The sequence below is a fragment of the Mirounga leonina genome, unplaced genomic scaffold (genome assembly GCF_011800145.1).
Source record: "Mirounga leonina isolate KUSES-001 unplaced genomic scaffold, KU_Mleo_1.0 Mir_153, whole genome shotgun sequence".
NCBI classification, from domain to species: Eukaryota; Metazoa; Chordata; class Mammalia; order Carnivora; family Phocidae; genus Mirounga; species Mirounga leonina.
Genome location: NW_023270387.1, coordinates 1,954,954 through 1,976,214, shown reverse-complemented (window position 1 = coordinate 1,976,214; position 21,261 = coordinate 1,954,954). Strand labels below are relative to the sequence as shown.

General features: G+C 43.8%; 1 protein-coding gene across 4 annotated transcripts in view; it reads left to right on the top strand.

The window, feature by feature from the left end:
- Positions 1–21,261, top strand: part of PDGFD (platelet derived growth factor D) — a 221,751-nt gene that overhangs the window by 137,217 nt on the left and 63,273 nt on the right. For 2 of the 4 annotated variants that reach the window (XM_035008814.1, XM_035008816.1), the window contains exons 2-3: positions 9,560–9,746; positions 12,687–12,867. In XM_035008814.1, coding sequence (XP_034864705.1) covers positions 9,560–9,746; positions 12,687–12,867 — 368 coding nt within the window. Of the gene's footprint in view, positions 1–9,541; positions 9,747–12,686; positions 12,868–21,261 lie in introns of all 4 variants that reach the window. The other 2 variants (XM_035008813.1, XM_035008815.1) reach the window with 1 other exon arrangement.

Genomic DNA, 21,261 nt, shown 5'->3' with positions numbered 1-21,261 from the left:
TGATGTTTAATCAGCTTTGCTCTTGAGTTGCTTACAAGCAGAATGAGCACAGGCAACTTGTTTGAGAGCTGACGGGATTTGGGAAGACTAGTTTTCACTAGGAACACATGCCAGGTGTTATCCAAAATTTCTTTAATGAAGATGGCCCCACCAGCTGTCCCGGGAAGAATTTAGTTCATTGATTGCAAGCCTCGGTGCCTTGGGAAACACAGAGGGGGAAAAAATGTTGAAAATGTTCTCACACTGATTTTTTAATGAACATTTTTAACGAGGTCTTATTTTCACCTTTAGTAGTTCACATGGTGAGACTCCAACCCTGTGCTTTTTAAGTTAGATAATTTCCCATAAATTATCTCCTAATTAAATTCAATTGCATCCCAATTGTGTGTTTTAGGATCTGTTCTACAAACTGACCTATTCATTTTAAAATTAGAGACTCCCTGCCCTACCCTCTCTTATATTCTCCACCTCTCCCCCACTTTTTGTTTGCATCTTCAATAATGCACTGCACTGCGTCTTACTAATGAAGGTGCTATTTTGCATCCTAGGAAGGTTTTCTACACTGTGTTGTTAGCCATGGAGGGAGGATGCAAAGATAATTTGACTTAGCTTTGTAGTAATACTAAGAATAACGCATTAAGCAAGGCACAGACCTGACCCCTGATTAGTCTTGTTGAGCTTTTCTCTTCCAAATTGGAGGCTTGCAATCTGGGGGGCCCAGTCACCTGACTCCGTATGGTGCTCGATAGATCTGAGCATGGCCCCCACTCACAACAGCAAACTCCCTGCTTTTATTCCAGCGTTCTTCTTTTCTTTCTTGGTCGCCGGTTTTCCCAGTGTGGCTGTCGTGAACCTGGTGGTAACAGATTTTGATGGAAATAGTACAGAATAGGAGGAGGGACCATTTCAGTGGAATTCTCCCCAAAATAATCCTTTAATGTTGTTGCCAAATGTACCCCCCCACACACATGATGTCAGGCCCACTGGCTACATCAAAATCGAAAAAAAAAAGAAAGAAAATACTTGCCGGGACACCTGGGTGGCTCAGTCGGTTGAGTGTCTGACTTTGGCTCAGGTCTTGATCTCAGGGTCGTGAGATCGAGCCCCGTGTCAGGCTCCACGCTCAGCAGGGAGTCTGCTTAAGATTTTCTCTTTCCCTCTGCTTCTGTTCTCCCCCACCCCCATTTCTCTCTCGCTCAAAAAAAAAATGATGAATATTTAAAAAAAAAGAAATAAAATATTTGGGCATGTTTCAACTTTATTTCTGATAAAGCTGCCTTTTTTTGTTGTCTTACTTCAAGATACTTTCAAGTTTTAAGAAGAACTCTGAATATGCATTATTTGCAGTAACCATCCATTCAGTATATTTAACAGATATATTTTCGGGGTCTCTATTTGCCCAGACCAGCAAGGTGCTGGAGTTACAAGGCATAGTCCTTTTCCTCAAGGAATATAATATTCTGCATATGACTTTTTCTTTTTACTTTCCTATGAGACTTTTAAAGAAATAATGAAGCACCTTTGAATATCTTCAGTTTTTATCTCCTACCTAACCAGCCTCACTTTAGCTTTTTTTAAAAAGCACTAAACATAGAATACATTGTTCTCACATTAAAAGATTTATTTACATTATTCCATAATGTGTTCAGTGCAAATCTATGTGCGAAGTAGCTAGCTGTGTGCCCAGGATACTTTTCTGGTTTATAGGAAGTAAAGAGTTTCCTAAATTTGTGTTTGAACGACTTGTTGCAGTTATCCATTTACACTGTTATTTTAGACGACAGAATACAAGTATGTATAAAATCACTGTTAGATGGAAAAGTGTCTATCCCGTCGGAGATTTGGGATTTCGGATTCCATTGTCCTATCTTTGCCTCACCCTTGACCACTTCGTCATGGTCAACCCACTGGCAGCCCCATCCCTTACAAGAAAATTGGGGAGGTGTCATGTCCCTTGGACCTGAACAGAATCTTGAGTGCCACATGATGGCGGCCCCCTCAAGTATCAGTTTAAGAAACAGAAGCCAGAAGGATGACATGGTGGGTCTAATGCTATTGTGTGTTGTGGGGGAAAGCCCCCGGGACCAGAACATGGCAAAGCTGAATTGAAGGCTCTTACCCACACCAGCTTCCATTCCTCTGACTTGCAACAAATCACTTTAACTTCTCTGGGTTGGTTTCATTCCCTGTTAAAGTAACAAAACAAAATTTAATTTAAAAGAAGAAAACAGAATGACAGCAATGATATTTACTACCTCCTTTTTTGTTACATAAACTTATATTGATGATGGACTTACAAAATTGGATTCTTATCAACTGTATTACTCCCTACAAAAATTAAGTAGTCTTATTGTGGTTGTTTAGCAGCAGAAGTGGGGCTTCTCGGGTTATGTATCATTCAGGTATAGTCTGGGCAAACATTGTTTCTATAATTATATATGTATAATTATGGCAGAGCCATTTTGCAAATGAAATTTTGTAATATATCCCCTTGCACGTTAGGAATTTTCTGCCTCCGGTGACCATTCTTTGCTTTTGTGACCATCAGTCATGCTGCTGGCTCCTGGATGTCTTATGGGGACAGTGGGGCAAATGTGTATGCCTGTCCTGTCCCGCTGCATTTGTGTGAGGTGGTGCAGTCTGTATTGTACCATTGTTTGTTCCTGTGGATCAAGTATTTTAATCCTATTTAACCACTCAACGTCTGGGCTTTGCATTTTATACTGTCATAGGTAATATGATCTGAGAAGAAGTAAGAGTATTGCTATAATTCGTGATTCCATTCCCTCTTAAACATTATGTTATGGGACGATGGATTATCTTGTGTATCTGTTGGGACCAGGACTGTCTCTGTTCCATGACACGGAGGAAGCTGGATGAAGGGGGGACACCCAGGTGCTCTGTGTCAAAGTCGGTAAGACAGGTAGCCTCTCTCGGTAGGGTCACTGTGCACCAGAGAGGATGAATTGGAAGAGGTTCCAAGGTCACACACAGGAAAGTGAGCCCGAGACAGGTCATCAGCTGGAGAGGCAAGATGAAAAATTGAACTTGAGGTGTAGGGTCACAGCAAGGAGGTGAAGCAACCAGTAAGTCAGGAATAGCAAGCAAGAGGATGGAACGTGGGAGGTGGTCAGCCAGGTGGGTGGTTCTCAATCTAGGCATTAGTAGAATTATCTGGAGGGTCTATTAAAACAAACAGTGCTGGTCTCCACCCCCAACTTTTCTGCTTCAGTACGTCTGGGGTGGGGCCCAGTAATCTGCATTTCTGATAAGTTACCAGATGATGTTAATGAGTCTGATTTGAGAGACACACCTGGAGAACCACTGTTCTAGATGAATCCCAGAGATGAGTGTTGGGGCCTACAATGACTCTCCATGAGCTCCTTTGATACTTGGTTGGATGAGCTGAGTTTGTTTAAAGGGTTCGGGACAGAATAGACAAATATAACCTTTGGCTTTGTTTTTTTTTTCTTTTTTTCATTTTAATAGGCTTTAAAAAAGAAGATCAAATGCATAACTCAGAGTTTATGAGGATGTGAACTTCTTTCTGAATTAGAATGTAAAATAAGAACTTATATTCTTGCCATATAAACATACATAGGGTATGATGCTGAGCGAAATGAGTCCATCAGAGGAAGACCATTATCATATGATCTCACTCATATGTGGAATTTAAGAAACAAAACAGAGGAGCATAGGGGAAGGGAGAGAAAAATAAAACAAGATGAAATCAGAGAAGGACACAAACCGTAAGAGACTCTTAACTGTAGGAAACAAACTGAGGGTTGCTGGAGGGGAGGGAGGATGGGACGATGGGGGTCACTGGGGGACGGGCATGAAGGAGGGCACGTGATGTGATGAGCACTGGGTGTTATGTGAGACTGATGAAGCACTGACCTCGACCTCTGAAACTAATGGTACACAGTATGTTAATTAATTGAATTTAAATTTTTAAAAAGGAAAAAATTCTTTATGAAAAATGACGTATTTCATAGTTTTGTAGTTCAGCAGCTAGGACAATGCTCTGGCTAAAGGCACATGCTCTGAAGACAGACTGCCTGGGGTCAAATCATGGATCCACCACTACCTTTGTGACCTGAGGACCCAGGCTCCTTAAATTCTCTGAGCTTCCTTTGTGAAGTAGGGGATATTTCCTAATCATACAGGGTTCTGGGGAAGATTCAGCGAAGTAGTGTATTTAAACTTACTGGATGGAGTGCCTGGCACATGGTAATTGCTCCATAAATGTTATCTGCTATTGGACACCAAAGTGAATGATTTCATTACAACTCTTCTGCTAAGAACAGCCCTGAGTTGGCACGAAGTTATAAATTATATGTAAACAGTGTGACTCAGAAGTCAAAGTGGATTGCAGATAGCGAAGGATCTAAACTTGCCTCTGATGGATCACTAAACTCTACCTCTGAAACTAATAATACACTGTGTGGTAATTAACTGATTTGAAGTTTAAAAAAAAAAAGATTAAATAAATAAATAAGTAAAATAAACTTGCCTCTAGAACGTTTCAGAGCGAGAAGGAAGAACACCTTCTATGCCATAGGGGTTGAAAGAATCAAGTCTGGGACCGGATTGCTGGCTTTTTCTTCTGACTCCACCCTTTACCAGCTCTGTGACTTCAAATAAATTATTTGACCTCTCTGTGCCTGAGATTCTTCCTCTGCAGAGTGGTAATAAGAGTATCTGTCTCCGTGGGTTGTTATAAACGCTCACATGAACACACACGGTCCTGTATGGAAAGAGTTTATCCTCTAAAGGAAACATGCAAAGTGCTTGGAGTAATGCCTGGCACAAAAATGAGCTCTAGCCAAGGGATCACTGGTACTCATATTTGTGTATGTGTGTATTTTGGCAGGATTTTGATTTTTGAGGGAAAATAAATCACAAAACTTGAGAAAAAAAATTTTTTTTTCCCTTCAGGTTAGTAGAGTTCAATACAGTTTTGTCTTACCTAAACTATGTAAGAAGGAAAGCCTCCCACTCCACCCCACTTTCTTAAAAATACAATAGGCATTTTGGGGCGCCCGGGTGGCTCAGTCGTTAAGCGTCTGCCTTCGGCTCAGGTCATGATCTCAGGGTCTTGGGATCAAGTCCCGCATCAGGCTCCCTGCTCAGCGGGGAGCCTGCTTCTCCCTCTGCCTCTGCCTCCCACTCGTGCTCTTTCTCTCTCTCTCTCTCACCCTCTTTCTCTCTCTTTCTCAAATAAATACATAAAATTTATCTATCTGTATAAAATAGGCATTTAATGTATAACCCGAGTTAGTACTTTGAAGACAGTCTAGCCTTTAATGATGTTCTAGTGAAAAAGAAGTCCCTTTCTTGCAGAAGAACTCTGTACACCGTGTCGTGGACTTGGCCACGGCCAAGTTCTGTGGTCTTTGCTCGGTGCCTTGTCCCTTGGTCTTGCTCTGCATTGGACAGTCCTGACCCCTGAGTTTTGCACCTGCCCCTTTCCTGGGCGGTTGGTGTAGACCCGCCCTGCTGTGAGTCCCTGTTCCTGATTTCCCTGGGCATGTGTGCCAGAGCCCAAGTCCTGGGAGGGCTGCGTTCCCAAGGCTCCTCTTCGCCCTCCCGACCCTCGCCACACCTCTGCTGTTGTCCTGGCGCAGGTCTAGGTCCTGTCCCCAGAAGCCTGCTGAGGTTTGCCCTGGAATTCCTTCTCACCACATCGAAACTCAGCTCCTGTGGTTGCAGCGTCACCCCATGGGGCTCAGGCCTTGGGATCAGCTGGTGGCTGCTACCTCTGACTCAGCCCTTTGCATTCCTTTCTTTAACTGCAAGTTCTGCTCGGTTTATTCCCCTGATGTGGCCTCACTGTTCCCCACCCTTCTAGGTCAGAACCTAGGAGATGTTCCCCCAGCAGGTGCTCTTCCCCGTTCATCTTCTTCAGCCCCCCAAGCCTTGGCCCTTTGCAGAGCCTTCCTGTGTCCACTTCTTTCGAGTGCAGGTGCTTCTGCCTGGCTCTCAGCAGTGTCTGTCACTTACCTTTAAAGCTGCAGGTCCCGGGCGCCTGGGTGGCTCAGTCGGTTAAGCGACTGCCTTCGGCTCAGGTCATGATCCTGGAGTCCCGGGATCGAGTCCCGCATCGGGCTCCCTGCTCAGCAGGGAGTCTGCTTCTCCCCCTGTTCCTCCCCCCTCTCATGTGCTCTCTCTCATTCTCTCTGTCTCAAATAAATAAATAAAATCTTAAAAAAAAAAAAAAAAGCTGCAGGTGCCCCCACCTGCCCCGTGTCCCACTTGGGCCCGCTTGGACTCTGCTCCGATCCGGTGTTTTGCAGATGTCTTCGCGGAATCCCGTGCACCCGCCTTGTACTCACCGTAGCCTCAAGCAGCCAGGGCCTTACACCCAGCGCTTCCCGTTCCTCGTGCGTGGCTTACGAACGCGTGCGAGGTGTGCGGGGGCTGTTTCTCGGGTCCACAGACGCAGGGACTGTTCTTGAAGCATTCTGAAATTGGAGCCAAACGTAACATAGCATCTGGATCTCAAAAACACACAACCGCTGAATAGTACCGCCAAAGGAGACCAGATGGAGAACAAGCCGCTCAGACTCCTTATTTGATAAATGAGCAATGTCAACACCTCAGATGCATATTTTTAAATGTTATATAATGTTATATGTTTAGATTTACGGGTACCTTCTATTCATGGCAAGTGGTTATCTAGTTGCTATTTACATTGATACAAAGTTTTATTTTATAATACATTTGCTTTTGATTAAAAATACTAATTTAGAGGGGCTCTTGGGTGGCTCAGTCAGTTAAGCATCTGACTCCTGATTTCAGCTCTTGATTTCTTGATCTCGGGGTCCTGAGATCGTGCCCCACCTCGGGCTCTGCTCATCAGGGAGTCTGCTTGGGATTCTGTCTCTCCCTCTCCTTCTGTCCCTCCCTCCCACTCACTTGCACGTGCACACATGCTCTGTCTCTCTAAAAAAATTTTAATTTAGGGCGCCTGGGTGGCTCAGTTGGTTAAGTGACTGCCTTCGGCTCAGGTCATGATCCTGGAGTCCCTGGATCGAGTCCCACATCGGGCTCCCTGCTCGGCGGGGAGTCTGCTTCTCCCTCTGACCCTCCTCCTTCTCATGCTCTCTGTCTCTCATTCTCTCTCTCTCAAATAAATAAATAAAATCTTTAAAAAAAAAAAAACTTAATTTAGAGAAATATTAAGCAAATAATAGTACTCAGAAATATGGCACCAATTGTAAAGGTAAAACTTTTACCTTTGAAAACACTGCAAAACATTATGTTTACAGTCTGCACTTAATAAATGATTATTGATTGGCTGATCGTTCACATCTCTCTTCCTAGCAAACAGCCCTCACTCGTTTCCTGTAAGCCCCCTATGACCAAATGAGCAGACGGGTAATTCTCACGGCTCCACTTTCAGCATAAGGTCCGGGGAAGAGAGGAGGGAAGGGTCAGCTGGGAGACGTTGTCTGTTGGCACCCGGGAGGCCGTGCGTGGCTGAGCTCGATGGAGGTGGCCACAGACCCAGAGCTGTCACTCATGTCCTGGTTTCCAGAGAAGAGCTCCTGTCAGCCCCCTGTGATCCTCCAGCACTCTCTCCCACGCAGAATCGAACTGGGCAAGCCCAACACGTTGAACACTGAACAAGTAAAAACTATATATATATATATATATATATATATAGTAATTCCTGTCCGCACAAGAACATTTGTGAAAGGGAGAGAAGCTTTTGCATGTCACTTTCTTCCCTCTTCCTTCCTCTGTTATTTGGGACACTTTGCCAGCCACCCTGGGCAAGCCCACCTTCCGGTGGTTTCCACCAGCAATTTAAGCCTCCCTGACCAGGCTCGCTGAATTAGAGGGACTCAAAGTAAACTCTCTGCGGGAGAATGCAAATAGGCTGTGGCAGGAGGCCCACTAATGGCAGGGTCTGAACAGCCAAAATCTAAAATGCGAAGAGCTCTGGATATTGGGAAAGATAAAACAACAGACCTACCCAGAGTGAGGTCAGAGTTCACAGGGGAAGGGCACAGCGCCTTCGAGACTACACTTCAGACACCAGCTGCAGATTGGGAGGGGGTACCAGTCAACCCATACTTCTTACCAACTGGCTGTAGATTCGGGGTTTCCCACAAACCCATAGAGTTTGATAATTTGCAAGGCCGACTTAACAGAACTCAAAAAAGCACTATCGTTACAATTACAGTTTTACTGTTAAGTTTGTGCAGAGTACAAATCAGGACCAGCCAGATGAAGAGACACCTGGGATGAAGTCTGGGAGGGTCCCAAGCATGAAGCTTTCACGTCCTCAGGACATGTCACCTCCTAGCACATCCGTGTTTACACCGCGGCCAGAAAGTTGACCCAAGCCTCTGGGACCAGAGTTTCTATTGGGCTTTCATTCTGCAGGTGTGACTGATAGGATCACTGAGAGTATGACTGGGCCCAGTCCCCAGGGCCCCTTTCCTCCAGGGAGATTGGGAGGTCAGGCTGATGTCAGGGCTCCAAGCTCTAACCCTCTGACCACGGGGTTGGTCTTACTCTACCGCCAGCCACTGTCCTGAAACTGTTTAGGGGCCCACAAACCCACGTTGGTTGGCTAATCACCTCATTAGTGTAAACTCAGGTGTGGTCCCCAGGGCCCATCATGAATAACAAAGACCCTTCAGTAACCTGGGAAATTCTAAGGGGATAGCCTTCCCTGCTAGGAACCCAGGACAAAGACCAGACAAGTTCTTTATGATACAACACACAGAAAATAGAATAAGAATGAGGCCTTTAAGGGTGCCTGGGTGGCCCAGTCGTCTGCCTTCGGCTCTGGTCGTGATCCCAGAGTCCTGGGATCAAGCCCCACGTCCGGCTCCCTTCTCAGCTTGGAGTCAGCTTCTCCTCCTCTCTCTACCTCTCCCCCTTCTCATGCTCTCTCTCTAATAAATAAACAACAACAAAAAGAATCGGGCCTTTAAGTCACCAAAAATGAAGGCAAAGAAATAATGATTTTTATGATGGAGAAACCACTGGGAAATGTTGTTTGAATTACAAATAAGTGGTCACTAAGCACCGTGAGATTCTTTTATGTGTTTCGTTCACTTGTCCATTCTTGCAACGATATTTATTGAGTCCGACCTGTGCTCATCACTGAGGCCATGCCGTCACGCTGTCAGGGTAAAGAGAAAAAGAAAAAAAAAAAATTTTTTTTTTTATATTACATGGAAGGAGGAACTATTTGAAATTATTTACTTATTTTCATATTGATCTGAATGAACCCGAGTTCTGAGATAACTGTTCATTTTCCTTGTCACAAATTATGTTAAGGAGCTCTCCAAGTACAAAATATCTTGCAGGTAGTGTGGGTCTGCAGCAGCCGGGGAGGTGGGGGGGTCACAGAAGGAATGTGGATGTTACTTGTTTAACCGGAAGGCTGCTGTTTGGCCTTCTGCTGTTAGACAAAAATCAGGAGACGTGCTTTAACATGTGATGTTTTTAAACTGTTCTGTGTTTGCTTTCTTGTAACTGGAGCAACATACTAATTTCTACCAGTTGTGACTACTAACAGAGAGCAATCACCTCACAGACTTGTACCGGAGAGACGAGACCATCCAGGTGACAGGACACGGCCACGTGCAGAGTCCTCGCTTCCCCAACAGCTACCCCAGGAACCTGCTCCTGACATGGCGGCTCCAGTCCCGGGAGAAAACCAGGATACAGCTCACCTTCGACCACCAGTTTGGCTTGGAGGAAGCCGAAAATGATATCTGTAGGTAAGTGGGGAGAATCCCTTTCAGGGGCACACTTCCAAGGTGAAGAAGAGATGGGTTTAAGGCATCACACCAGACTTACCTTGGGGGAGGCCCCGAGGACCTACCCGAGGTCTGTCGTCCCCCTCCTTTTCCCAGAAAGCGTTTGCGTCTGTCTGTCCTGGCGGGTGGAACACACTGGAGTGCCGACGGCCTCTGCAGAGGGCCTGCTCACCTGGTGCCTCTCCCGGAAATGCAGGCCCACAACTGCCAGAGAAGGGGGCCCCCGGAGGCCCCGCTCCGGCCAGGCCCCGAGCAGCCTTTGTGAGCAGGTAGATGCATCCAGGGTCCCACGTCACCTGTAGACACGTCGGTGGCTCTGGTGCAAGCCTGCGCCCGGCTCCCCTCTGCCCAGCTTCGGGAACTCAGCCAGGCAGCCGTCCCTGGTGCATAGTCCTGATCGCCCCCCGTGCGCTGGGAGGGGGTGATGGCGAGGCCCGGGTCCCGGCCGTACCCTGAAACCTCAGGCCTCTCATCTGTCAGCCCCGGGCTCTGGGAGCCCCGCACGGTCTATTTCCTGTCCGTCCTGGGTCAGAGGTCGACGAAAACCGTGCCTGAGAATCTTCTCCCTTCCAAGCGTATTTATCAGAGAAAGTCCTGGTTGTTCCTTGAATGGTCTGCGCCCAGCATCATATTCACCTAATTAGCACGCGCGAGGCTGGCGAGGGTTTTGATTCCTTCCTGCACCTCACCGCATGCACTCCTTCTCCGTTGCCGACGCCCTGCCCAACGGCGAAATCCTTTTGGCAGCATTATTTACCTCTGGCTCCGGAAAAGAGGGTACCTCAAATCTGGCTGTCCTTTGTTGCATGTTTATCATGCTGACAGCTTTTCTTATGTGGCTGTTGTTTTCAAGAATAACAGCAGTGACGATTACTTTCTAGGACCACAGAGGGTAATGGCAGAAATCAGAGACAAATACAGGCAGAAGAGCCCGTTAATATTTACAAAGAGAACAAACTCCAGCAGATCTCGTGTCTTTTCAACCTTGAAAGGGAGAACTCATTTTCTGTGCTGGAAAAAAAGATGGTGGGAGACTTTTTTTTTTTTTGGAGACTGTAGGAGGTGATGATGACCCAGGCGGGAAGTCAGGTCTCTGCTGCTGAGCTGGGATTTTGTTCCTGGTAGGGAAGTAGCTCTTTCAGCACCCAGGCCTTGAAAATAGAAGACGCTAGAGTGGTTTCCTTTCAGGGCCCTTCATCAAAATCCAGTTGCTTCTCCAAATTTACGGAGGCAGGCAGAGAAGTATGATGTGGGAAAGGGGAGAGGAAGGTGGGAAGGAGACACATCAGAGCCTCAGACCCTCCCGAAGAATTAAAGTGATGCTCTCTTGACTTCATCCAGAGTAAAAATTACACTGATGTTGTGTTTTCAAAAAAAAAAAAAAAAAAAAAGTGAAGGTGACCTATGGTGTTATTAACAAAGTTTCAAGTATACTCATGCTTTGTGCAGTAACTATGATTTACACATACTGTGTATAAAATGAAATGCAATTGATTTCCTACCATCTGTTCCAAAGCCTCCTTGATGTTTACACTGTAATATTTTATTGCTTGAATAATGATTCTTTGTGAGTGCTTTTCACCTTCCAAGCACCATAAAAACATTAAGTAATTAATTTACACAACACCCAGGAGATATCCAGCTAGTAAGTTTGTATAAACCTTTTATTTTGCTCATAAGGAAACTGAGGCAAAGGAATTAAGGGACTCGTAAGTCACTTCAGCGAAACGTAGTCATGATACGGATATTGGATAAGTTGGGTAAGTGGGTGATAAGTTCACCCACTCCTGAGATTACCCTGCCCGATTCGGTAAGAGCTCTGTGGTGGGTTTCCTTCACATTCCCCTGTGATGTTTCTCACGCTGATTCCTTTTGGCAGTCGCGACAGAAAATCCACGGTGTGTTGAGCTTGCAGCTACTCCTCACCCTAAGTGTTCATCCTCTGCATTGTGACCTTAGCATCCCGTGTCTTTGGGGAGAGGTAGAGACTGATGCCCAGAACTGAAGGTCAGGTAGTTCAGCTCACCAAGTAGACTGTCCCAAGATTTGGGGTGTCTGAAAATAAGGGAGATGATCCCTAGAAGATGTACACTGTCACTGAAGATGTTCTACTGCGTGATGGAAAGGTTATATGGAACATTCAGAGAGGGACTGTCCCCTGTCCTTAACCTTGGCATTCCGTGTTTCTCTGCCCGAAGTCAGAACTGAAACTGTGGTCTTCAGCATATCCACACACTGGTTTAAGCGTCCCAGATACTTCCAGTAATGGTTAGGGCACATCCCTCCCCAAAGTCATAATGCTTTTTACTACGAAAACTGTCCTATTTTATGATATGATCCTTCCAAAAGACAGTTTCCAAAAAGAGAAAATATTGATTTATTTTATTTTACCATGTATTTTCTGTAATGGGATGATGTAATGTGATGCTGATTCTATATGCTATGTAGATACAGGTCCTTTCTTAAGGAAGCACTGCATGTGGTGAGTTAATTCAAAGTGGGAATTTGTTTGAAAAACTTTATATAGTAAATATTTGGACATATAATTAGAGCTATATCTCCAAAAATAGGACCATAGATGACAATAGATTATAGTTACTAGTTCTCCTGGGAGACCCTTACGAGCCATATGCTCAGAAGGTGGCCCATTTTGATTACTGATGATTTGGGAATACTCATGGCTAAACGTGCACAAGGTTCGTTCAGATTATTGAAGTTTGAATTTGAAAAACTTAATCCAAAAAACTAGGTTTCCTTTCAAAATTTCAATGGGCTTTAATCCTCATTTTAGTTAGTAGGTCATGAGAAGTCACATATGTTAGTTTTAATTTCTGAGTAGAAGTATGAATTTCAAAGTCTCCTGTAATCAAAATACATTTATTTATGTCAAATTGAAACTAGGTATGATTTTGTGGAAGTTGAAGATGTATCTGAAACCAGTACCATAATTAGAGGACGGTGGTGTGGACACAAGGAGGTTCCTCCAAGGATAACATCAAGAACAAACCAAATTAAAATAACATTCAAGTCTGATGACTACTTTGTGGCTAAACCTGGATTCAAGATTTATTATTCTTTTGTGGTAAGTAGCCTAAACCACCCTGTGATTAAAAGCAGACACTGGTTTCATGAAGTATGGAGATATTTTCTGTGATTAAATGCAGTGGTGTGAGGGTGAACTTTATTAATTCTCGGTGGTATGCTGTGTTCCTACCCTACAGTCAACACGGTAAAGCTTTTTTCCGTAAGGAACACCATTGTGGATCGATTAAGTCAACCCTTGGGTCCACACCTTTTGAAAGGAAGCATGGTAATTAGAAAAAGTAAAATAGTTGATAGTAAAGCAGTATTACCTTTGATTCAGCTAAAATAGGATAAATGTACAGCCAAAAAAAAAAAGGTAATTGAGAGTTGACCATCTTTGGTTCAAAAATTGTCTATGTAATTCCAACCCCAGAGAAGAGTCTAAATGATTTTAGTTTAAATTCTGATCCAGACTGGGGAAGGGTCTATGTTATGATCATAGAGCCTCAGAGGTAACAAGCCTCTTGAAGATCATAAAGCCTCAGTCCGGACCCCAGAGTTGCATTCTATTTGCTGCACTCGTGCTCATGTGTGATCTCACCTCTCCTACAACACACCAGCCGCCATCCCCAACTCTAAGTGGTTCTGACTGGGGGAAATTGCTCAGCCTCTTATTGAGTCAAAATCTACATCGTCGTTAATTCCGGTCACACGCCGTCAGGTGTCTGCTTTACTCACGCAGTCATTAATAAGACACTAGAAAGTTCCTGCTCGTTGTCAAACGCTCCGATAGGTGTCGTGGCTACAAAGGTGGGCAGGACAGACAGGGTCCTTGAACCCCTGGAGTTTATGATCTGGTGGGGATGACAATCAGTCACAGAGCCATGGGGAGTGAGAACAATGAATAATGAGTTAAGCTCCAGGAGACACTGGGATAATTTTACCTATTTGCTGTCTTAGATATCCATGAGTCCTTCATGTTCATAGCATGATGCCTTTTGTTTTCCTACGAACACATTTTATTCCCATTCAACTTGACTCTGGCCCTTTTCAAAGTATGGATATCAAAATAGAACACAGCGCTATGAATGGAGTCGATCTGTGGTTTTGCTCCCCTCTTATGTTAAATTTTGAATGGAAAAAAACCTTGCTTTTTATAGCTGATGTGGGTGGTTGTTTTTTGTTTTGTTTTGTTTTGTTTTTTACATTATAGTGAGTTACTAAATACTAAGTGAATTCTACATCAGAATAAATGAAAAAATAGCATGAGGTGACACTGATTCCAGTTTTAATTTGAAAATAATCCATCAAGCAAGATTTACATTATTGCAAACACACAGTGCTGCTCAGCATTAGAATTGAAGTGTGACCCTTTGATTTCTACATTTCTTTCTTTTATGTGTCCAGCGGTGCATCTCTTCTCTGCTGTTCATGGACAAAGCAGGCTTGGCATGTTGGAATGATGATGGATAGGCTTAGTGAAGGACCTTTTTTCCCTTAAAATACCAAGCACTATTCCTGCTAATGGATATACTTTTTGTAGAACTTCGGTTACAACTACATCGAATGGTCCGTAAGTCAGTTAGAAATACCCTAACTCTAATACAGTGTCTCTAAGGCAAAATAATTCCTTTTTTGTTTTTTTGGTAGAAAAGACAGTACAGGTATGGATTTAGGGAAGAATGAATTCTCCTGTTGGAGGTGTTTGGGGTTATGGTGTAGGCTCCTCACTCATTTACTAGCCAGTGGTAAGTGGCCTATTGAACAGCCTCTGTAGTCAGCATGGAAACTGGCGTCCTTCCCCGCTCTTACTCATTCACCTCCACCAGGACACTCAGTTGTGGGTTTTAGGAATGACGATAATGATCACTTCTTTGCGTATTTCCCTGCTGACCTCTTGGTCTGCATTCACTAAGAATAGCTCCGGGCTCCTTTTCTGCTCCTAAAAGCTTCTGGCACTAAATGTGACCACCTAGAGCCAAAATACTTTGGTGGCTGAATCCCCAGAGGTAGAGTGAGCGTACCCTTCAGGTGTGTATAGACTGTAGATCTCTGTGGCTTTTGATAAAACTTCCATTTGATTCTTGCTCAACAGGGATAGAAGATCACTATGGCTGAAGCAGTGTATTGGGAAGATCATTTTATTTGTGTTTAAGTTGTACTTGCAGAGACTTCAAAGCAGTGTTTATAACAGACTCTGCAGAGACTGGGCTTAAAGCCTAAAGTTGGCCAACTATAAGCTAATATGGAGACAGGGGGATTAAAAATAGCAAACCCTCTCTAAGTGTTATCTAAATTATTATTTTTACAATGTTACGCTGACCCAGAAAACTTCTTCTAAGGATTTTGCAAACCCTACCTTCAGGCATGGTAGGTTCCAGGGACGTTTGAGCCTGAGAGTAGTTCCTGAGGAGTCAGAGTTCGCTGGGAAGATGGCACATAGCCATCTCGATAGATCATGACCACCTCCCTTCTCTTCTCTTCCTTTTCACATCTCTGCTTCCCATGGAACATCTTTCTTCCTCATACCTCAGTGGCCCTCCGGGTGTACAGGGATGTTCTCTGGGGCTGTAACTAATGGTTAACATCAGGATCACTTATTTTTCGTTAGGAATGATTCATGTACTACAATTGTGTTTGATAAGCTTGGAATTTGACCTTCCACCTTTTTCTACAGCACCTGTCACAGTCTCTTTCAGAGAAGGCTGTGTGGCCTCATGGGACCAGTTTTGCCATAAAGCTCCCTTTGGGTTGAATAAGGTTTCCCTACTTACTAATGGTCTGATATTAAACAAGTTTCTTACCCTTTGCTTTTACATCTGTAAAAGGAGGATAATAATTGGAGTTGGTGTGTGGTTTTTAGATGGTAACACATACTTAGTGGTCAATAAATAATGGCGTTAATGATCCTGCATTTACCATCACTAATTGTGTACATATCTGTCGCTTCAGATTAATGGTATCAAAAAAAAGTTCAACTGAGTAAATTTTACAGATTTTGTTGGCTTTATTCAATGATTCACTCATCACGTAGTGTCCAATCTAGCAGACAGGAAGGGGCTCGGAGGAGGTGTGCAAACAGAAAGACTTTTATGGCAGAAGGCAGCAGGAATAAGGAAGTTATACTAGGCAAAAAACTGAGTTCATTACTGCAAGGTTACTTTTCCTTGGAAGATAGCAGGGGTCTATCAGGCAGATTGTATAACTAGTGTTGATCAGGAGATTCCTGACCGACTGGTTTAAGATTCCATTTCTGGGATAGCCAACACTGTAATTAAGTCTCAGTTTGGTAACATGGAGCTTAGCATAAGTTACTCCATTTTAAGCCTGTTGTCTTATTTTCAACAATGGTAATGAACTATTCAAGGGTAGGACAACTGTATTCCTGTGGGTATTCTACACATGCCTTCTACATGGCTAGCTAGTGTATTTAATGAGTTGACTCTATCCTGATAAAATATGATTCAATAGAACTGCCTAATTTCATTTTTTGCAGTCCTCCTCAGCATTCTTTCCTTAACTTTTACTCTACTGAGAATAGGTAAACTTCAGAGGGCACAATTATTTTCAAATACTTGTTAGCAAGATGTGATTGTCTAAATAAATGAGGCTCTCCCACCTCAAATCCAGTTTGTTGGGGAATGAATGGATGGGTTGTCAGGAATCTGTTTTTGAAGACCATTAAGTAGGTTATTGGAAATGTATCCAAATACAAGGCTCCCAGTGGATGCTTTTCAGAGAAGTCAACAACCATGGGTATGAATTTCAGGTCTACGGCTCACTGCAGTTTCTTCATCCATAAAATAATGGTAATACTGCCAGACATTAAGTAGTTGCAGGCATTAGATTAGAGAACTTTTGTAAACTGCCTAGAACTTATTAATTACTTAAATATCTACTATTCTTATTATCATTGGTATTATTATTAACATATCAGGTGACAAGTGAACTCCTCAGTCCTATACAAACAGCCCTGGTGTCAGTGAGGGGTATGCACATATATATATATATACACATCTAACCATAATCCCTTCCTCCCAACCAAGGTAGAAACATCTTACAGTACATTGTAACAAACATGAGAACTTTTGTTTGTGTGTGTGCACATGTGTTTAATGTAAGGTACATTTTTTAAAATTCAAAAACAAAAACATTAAGTCATTCAAAGCTATTCAAAAACTTTGTTTTTTATTAACAAATTGTAGGTTATTTCATAACTTGAAATTTGCTAGTACCTCTTATAAACAATTAAAAAGCAATTTTATCAGACCAGCTGCGTAACTATATATCTCTGTAGTTTGAATTAATTTTAAGTGGTGAAGTTACGATTTCCATTGATATTGAAACTCTGGATTGAATCATGGTTTTAGAAGAAGGAAAGGGAGAAAGGAAAGAAGAAGAGAAGGAAGAGAAGAAAAAGGAGGAATAAAACAAAGGAGTTGAATAAGATAGGATTCTCAATTCCAACAACTTTTGCAGATTCTAATTTTTTTCAACTAAAACTTACCAGTTGGTTGAGCAAAAACAAACTAATGGTGTGGGCAATTCATCCTTATTCCCCGAAGCTGAATTCTCAGACAAAGCTGGAGAGTGAAGAACCTCATTCACTTTCTTTGTAAAATGTGTGGAAAGTCTTAATTTGCACAGTCAGATAAAAAATTGTTGGATATTCTGAACATGTATTGGAACTCTGGCCACACAGTCAGACTGTGTATATAGAGCCAAGGACGGTCAAGGTCAGGGTGGTGATCACACAGTAGCTGTCTCCATCAGTTTTTTCCTTATAAATATACCCTCCTGGAGGCTTGGGAGCTATATAGACTCTGATGTTGTTCGTTAAGTGCCTACGGAGAGCTGGGCCTGGCTCAGTGCAGCTCCCTGGAGACACAGCAGTGAAAAACACAGGCAGAGTCTCTGCCCTTGGGATCTTGCATGATAGTGGAAGGTACAGACAATAAACACATAAGTAAATAGGGAAGTGAGTACATATTTACAAACTATTTGAAGTTCAATAAAAGCAGGAAAGAAGGTGAGTGAGCACTGTGATGGGCAGTGATGAGGACAGGAGCCCAGTCCAGCTGGAGTGTCAAGGAAGATCCGTGGATGTGAAGTTTGCACTGAGACCTGGAAGATGGGCAGGAAACACACATGAGGAGCCATGAGCAAAAGGAACAGCAAATCCTAAGACCCTGAAACAGGAAAGAGAAGACCTTTCCCTTGACAGCAATAATTCTCTTGGTGCCTTGGGATTCAGGCTGCTGGGAGGGAGGACAGCACCTAACTCGTCTCAGCCAAGATGAGAAAGGAGATTCCGTGTCTTCATCTCAGCCCATCCTACTTTGCCTCTCAAGGGTTCCAGCACTTAGACAGTCAGCTAAGTGCAGATATGAAGAAAGTCTCAACAAGGCTTCAAACAAAGTGTGGGTCAGAGAGAAGACGAGGGGCACAGTCAGGGCCAAACAGGAGGGGAGCGGGGACGCCTGGGTGGCTCAGTTGGTTAAGCATCAGACTCTTGATTTCGGCTCGGCTCATGATTTGAGGGTCGTGGGATCATTGGGCTCTGTGCTCAGTGGGGAATCTGCTTGAGATTCTCTCCTTCTCCCTCCGTCCCTCCCCCCAACATGTGCAAGGGAGCTCGCTCTCTCTCAAATAAATAAATCTTAAACAAACAGGAGGGGAGCTGAGCGGGAGGGACAGATGCATGCTCTGAAAGCCCTAGGCAAGTGTCCCTGCAGTGGGCTGCCAGATTGGGAAGGCTAGTAGTTGCTTCAGTGGATGTGGGTTGAAACGCACAGTCTTACGGACAGAGTCTCATTGTTGCGCCATCTTGTAGGCGCGGGTAGATAAATGTTCTTATTTGAAATTTTACAAACGTCCTAAAATTTCACTAATTACGTTGAACATTTTGAAGTGAATTCATTATTTTAATCAGATTGCTTTCCTAAAACCTGAGCACATGATGAAAACTTTAATAGAATTCACAAGAGACTGAGGAGCAAAATTTAGTAGAATCTTGGAGCAAAGGATAATCTCTCAAGGGGTATGGTGAGGTCCAGAAACAAATTGTGGGTGAAGGGAATAAAGGAGAAGTTGAGCTGGGGAGCAGCTGGGGGTGGGGAGCAGAAGAGGAGCAGGTAAATTAAAAAAAAAGAAAGATTAAGGGAATAGGAGGAGACGAAAAAGTGAGGTGGAATGCACTCCCATGATACTATCTGGCCCTCCTGAATTCTGCATTTTTGCTGTCATACTTTGGCCTCAGTGCATTATTCAGCAGGCTTTTCACTGAGCATCTTCTACATGCCGTGCACTAGGCCACATCTGGATTGAGAGTAGGGAAGAAAACAAAGTCCCTGCCCTCCTAGAAACTGCTAATTTGGCACAGATGAGAAGGAGGAGGATAATAGCATCCACCCACTTGGGTTACCGTGATGATTGAACCTATGAGGTGTTTAATTCAGGCCCTGCCATGCTGTAAGTAATCAGTCTGCTACTGAACCATGCACTGCATGAAGACTGGTTTCAAGAAGAACATAGAACAGAGTTGCAACATCTTCGAGATCTAGTGCCGAGGCCAACCTTCTTATTTTACAAATGAGGCAATGAACACAGGCTATGTAGCTTGACAAATGAGACCGTAAACCCAGAGCGGTTATGAGTTTGCCTGTGGTCACAGAGCTCACACATAGATGCTATCCATGAGATACAAAAGCTGTGGACCCTCCAGGGAAAAGGAAATCTATCTAAAATCATGCATAAAATCTCAGGGAACCCCCCACCTCTCATCCACGATGTCCTTTGGGTCCATAGATGCAGCTCCGAGCCCCACACATACTGTCGGTGGGCGTTATCTGACTCTGGGAATGTTTTCTTCCACGTTGACTCGTCATTTCCAACGGTGTCTGAAATACTACTTTACCACTGTAATTCGTTTTGCTCGTGACCCCCATGTGCTCATCACATGAGCAGATGACTTCACGTGTGCTGAGTAAACACATCTCCAGCTTTGAGAGGGAGTTTAATGACACTTGGACAGTCCAGCATCCTGTTTATCTAGGGTGTGATTATGTGGCCACACTATGAGTAAACTTTCGTCCTTGAGACCCGGAAAGTTGTAGTGACTCTAAATGACTGTGCCTCTTTACAGACCTATAACTTTCTGTCTATAACTGCTCTTCAATGCACTAATATTTTGGTAGCTGGAGAAAAAAGAAAAATGAAGGAAAAAGCTATTCAACTATATTAGAAAAGGCTTGCATATTTAAGATATGCCTAAAACAGAGCCCTATTTCTTTCTTAAAAAGCTATGAAGCAAACCTCAGTAAAAAATATCTCTACCTAATGTTCACTAATAAATAAATAAGAACTTAATGTGGATAATAAGAAAATGATAGTCCTGTGCTGGAGAAAGGCACACGATTATAAACCATTGGGCTTCGCAGTGAAGAAATGTGTGTGGGACATTGGGGGGCACACAGAAAGGAGGGGCAGTTGGAACTGGAGTTTATATTCCATCTTGACAGAAAGAACAATACATTTTCAGAGAAGTGACAAGACAAAGGAAAGGGACTTTGAGTTTGCAGGGTAGCAAACTGTGGGAAGGTAAATATGGGGGCGGGGGGCTAATGGAAGCTAAGGGCCAGTTAGTCAGGTTTGTTCCGTAGGTTTCTCTGGTGCCTTCAGGCTGGTAAGGGTCTAGAGTTGTCTCTGGTGATTCACTTCTGCCCTTTCTGGTAGAGAGGGGAGTGGGGAGCCCTTTACAAATTTATATTCTGCTTCTAGGCAGATAGCGGAGGGCAGAAGTTGTGTCTCTTCTTCTCAGTTGCCCTCAGCTCAAAATACTCTTTATGCCAAAGTGACATATCTTGGGGTCACATATTCTGTCCCCCACCATTGGACTGAGACAGGGAATCACCCCAGGAAAAGGGAATTGCCTAAATAAAGGCACAAAGGTGAAAAAACGGGGGCATTTCAGAATATCCTGATGAGTTCTCTCAAAACCTTGGAGGTTACAATTGCCACCACTTACTACGCTTCTTTTATTCTAGCCAGTAGAAAACAGAGACAAGAAGCCAAAAAAATCACCAAAGCAGCAGCTTTATTCATGGTGTTCTAAGAAATGCCAAAGCCCAAGACTCTCTTGTAAAACTAGAGAACTTGTTGGGGACCCAAAGCCAGAGGCGCGTGTGCTACTCCTGAGATGCAGATTCACACCCAGGGCTTCTTTCGAGGAGTCTGGGGTCCAGAGAAGAGACTGGGGTACACTTACATGCCCCTCCCCCTGCACGGAAGATCGTAGGTCTGGTCCCAGTAGTCACAAACAGGCAGGACAGCCGGTAAGGACAGCAGACTCCAAGCGCACCAGTGCGCAGCAGATGGGCCAGGAAATGGAGGGGAGCTGAGACCCTCCTGATGGTTGGAGTCAAATGCAGGCAGCCCAAGAGAGAAATGGGGA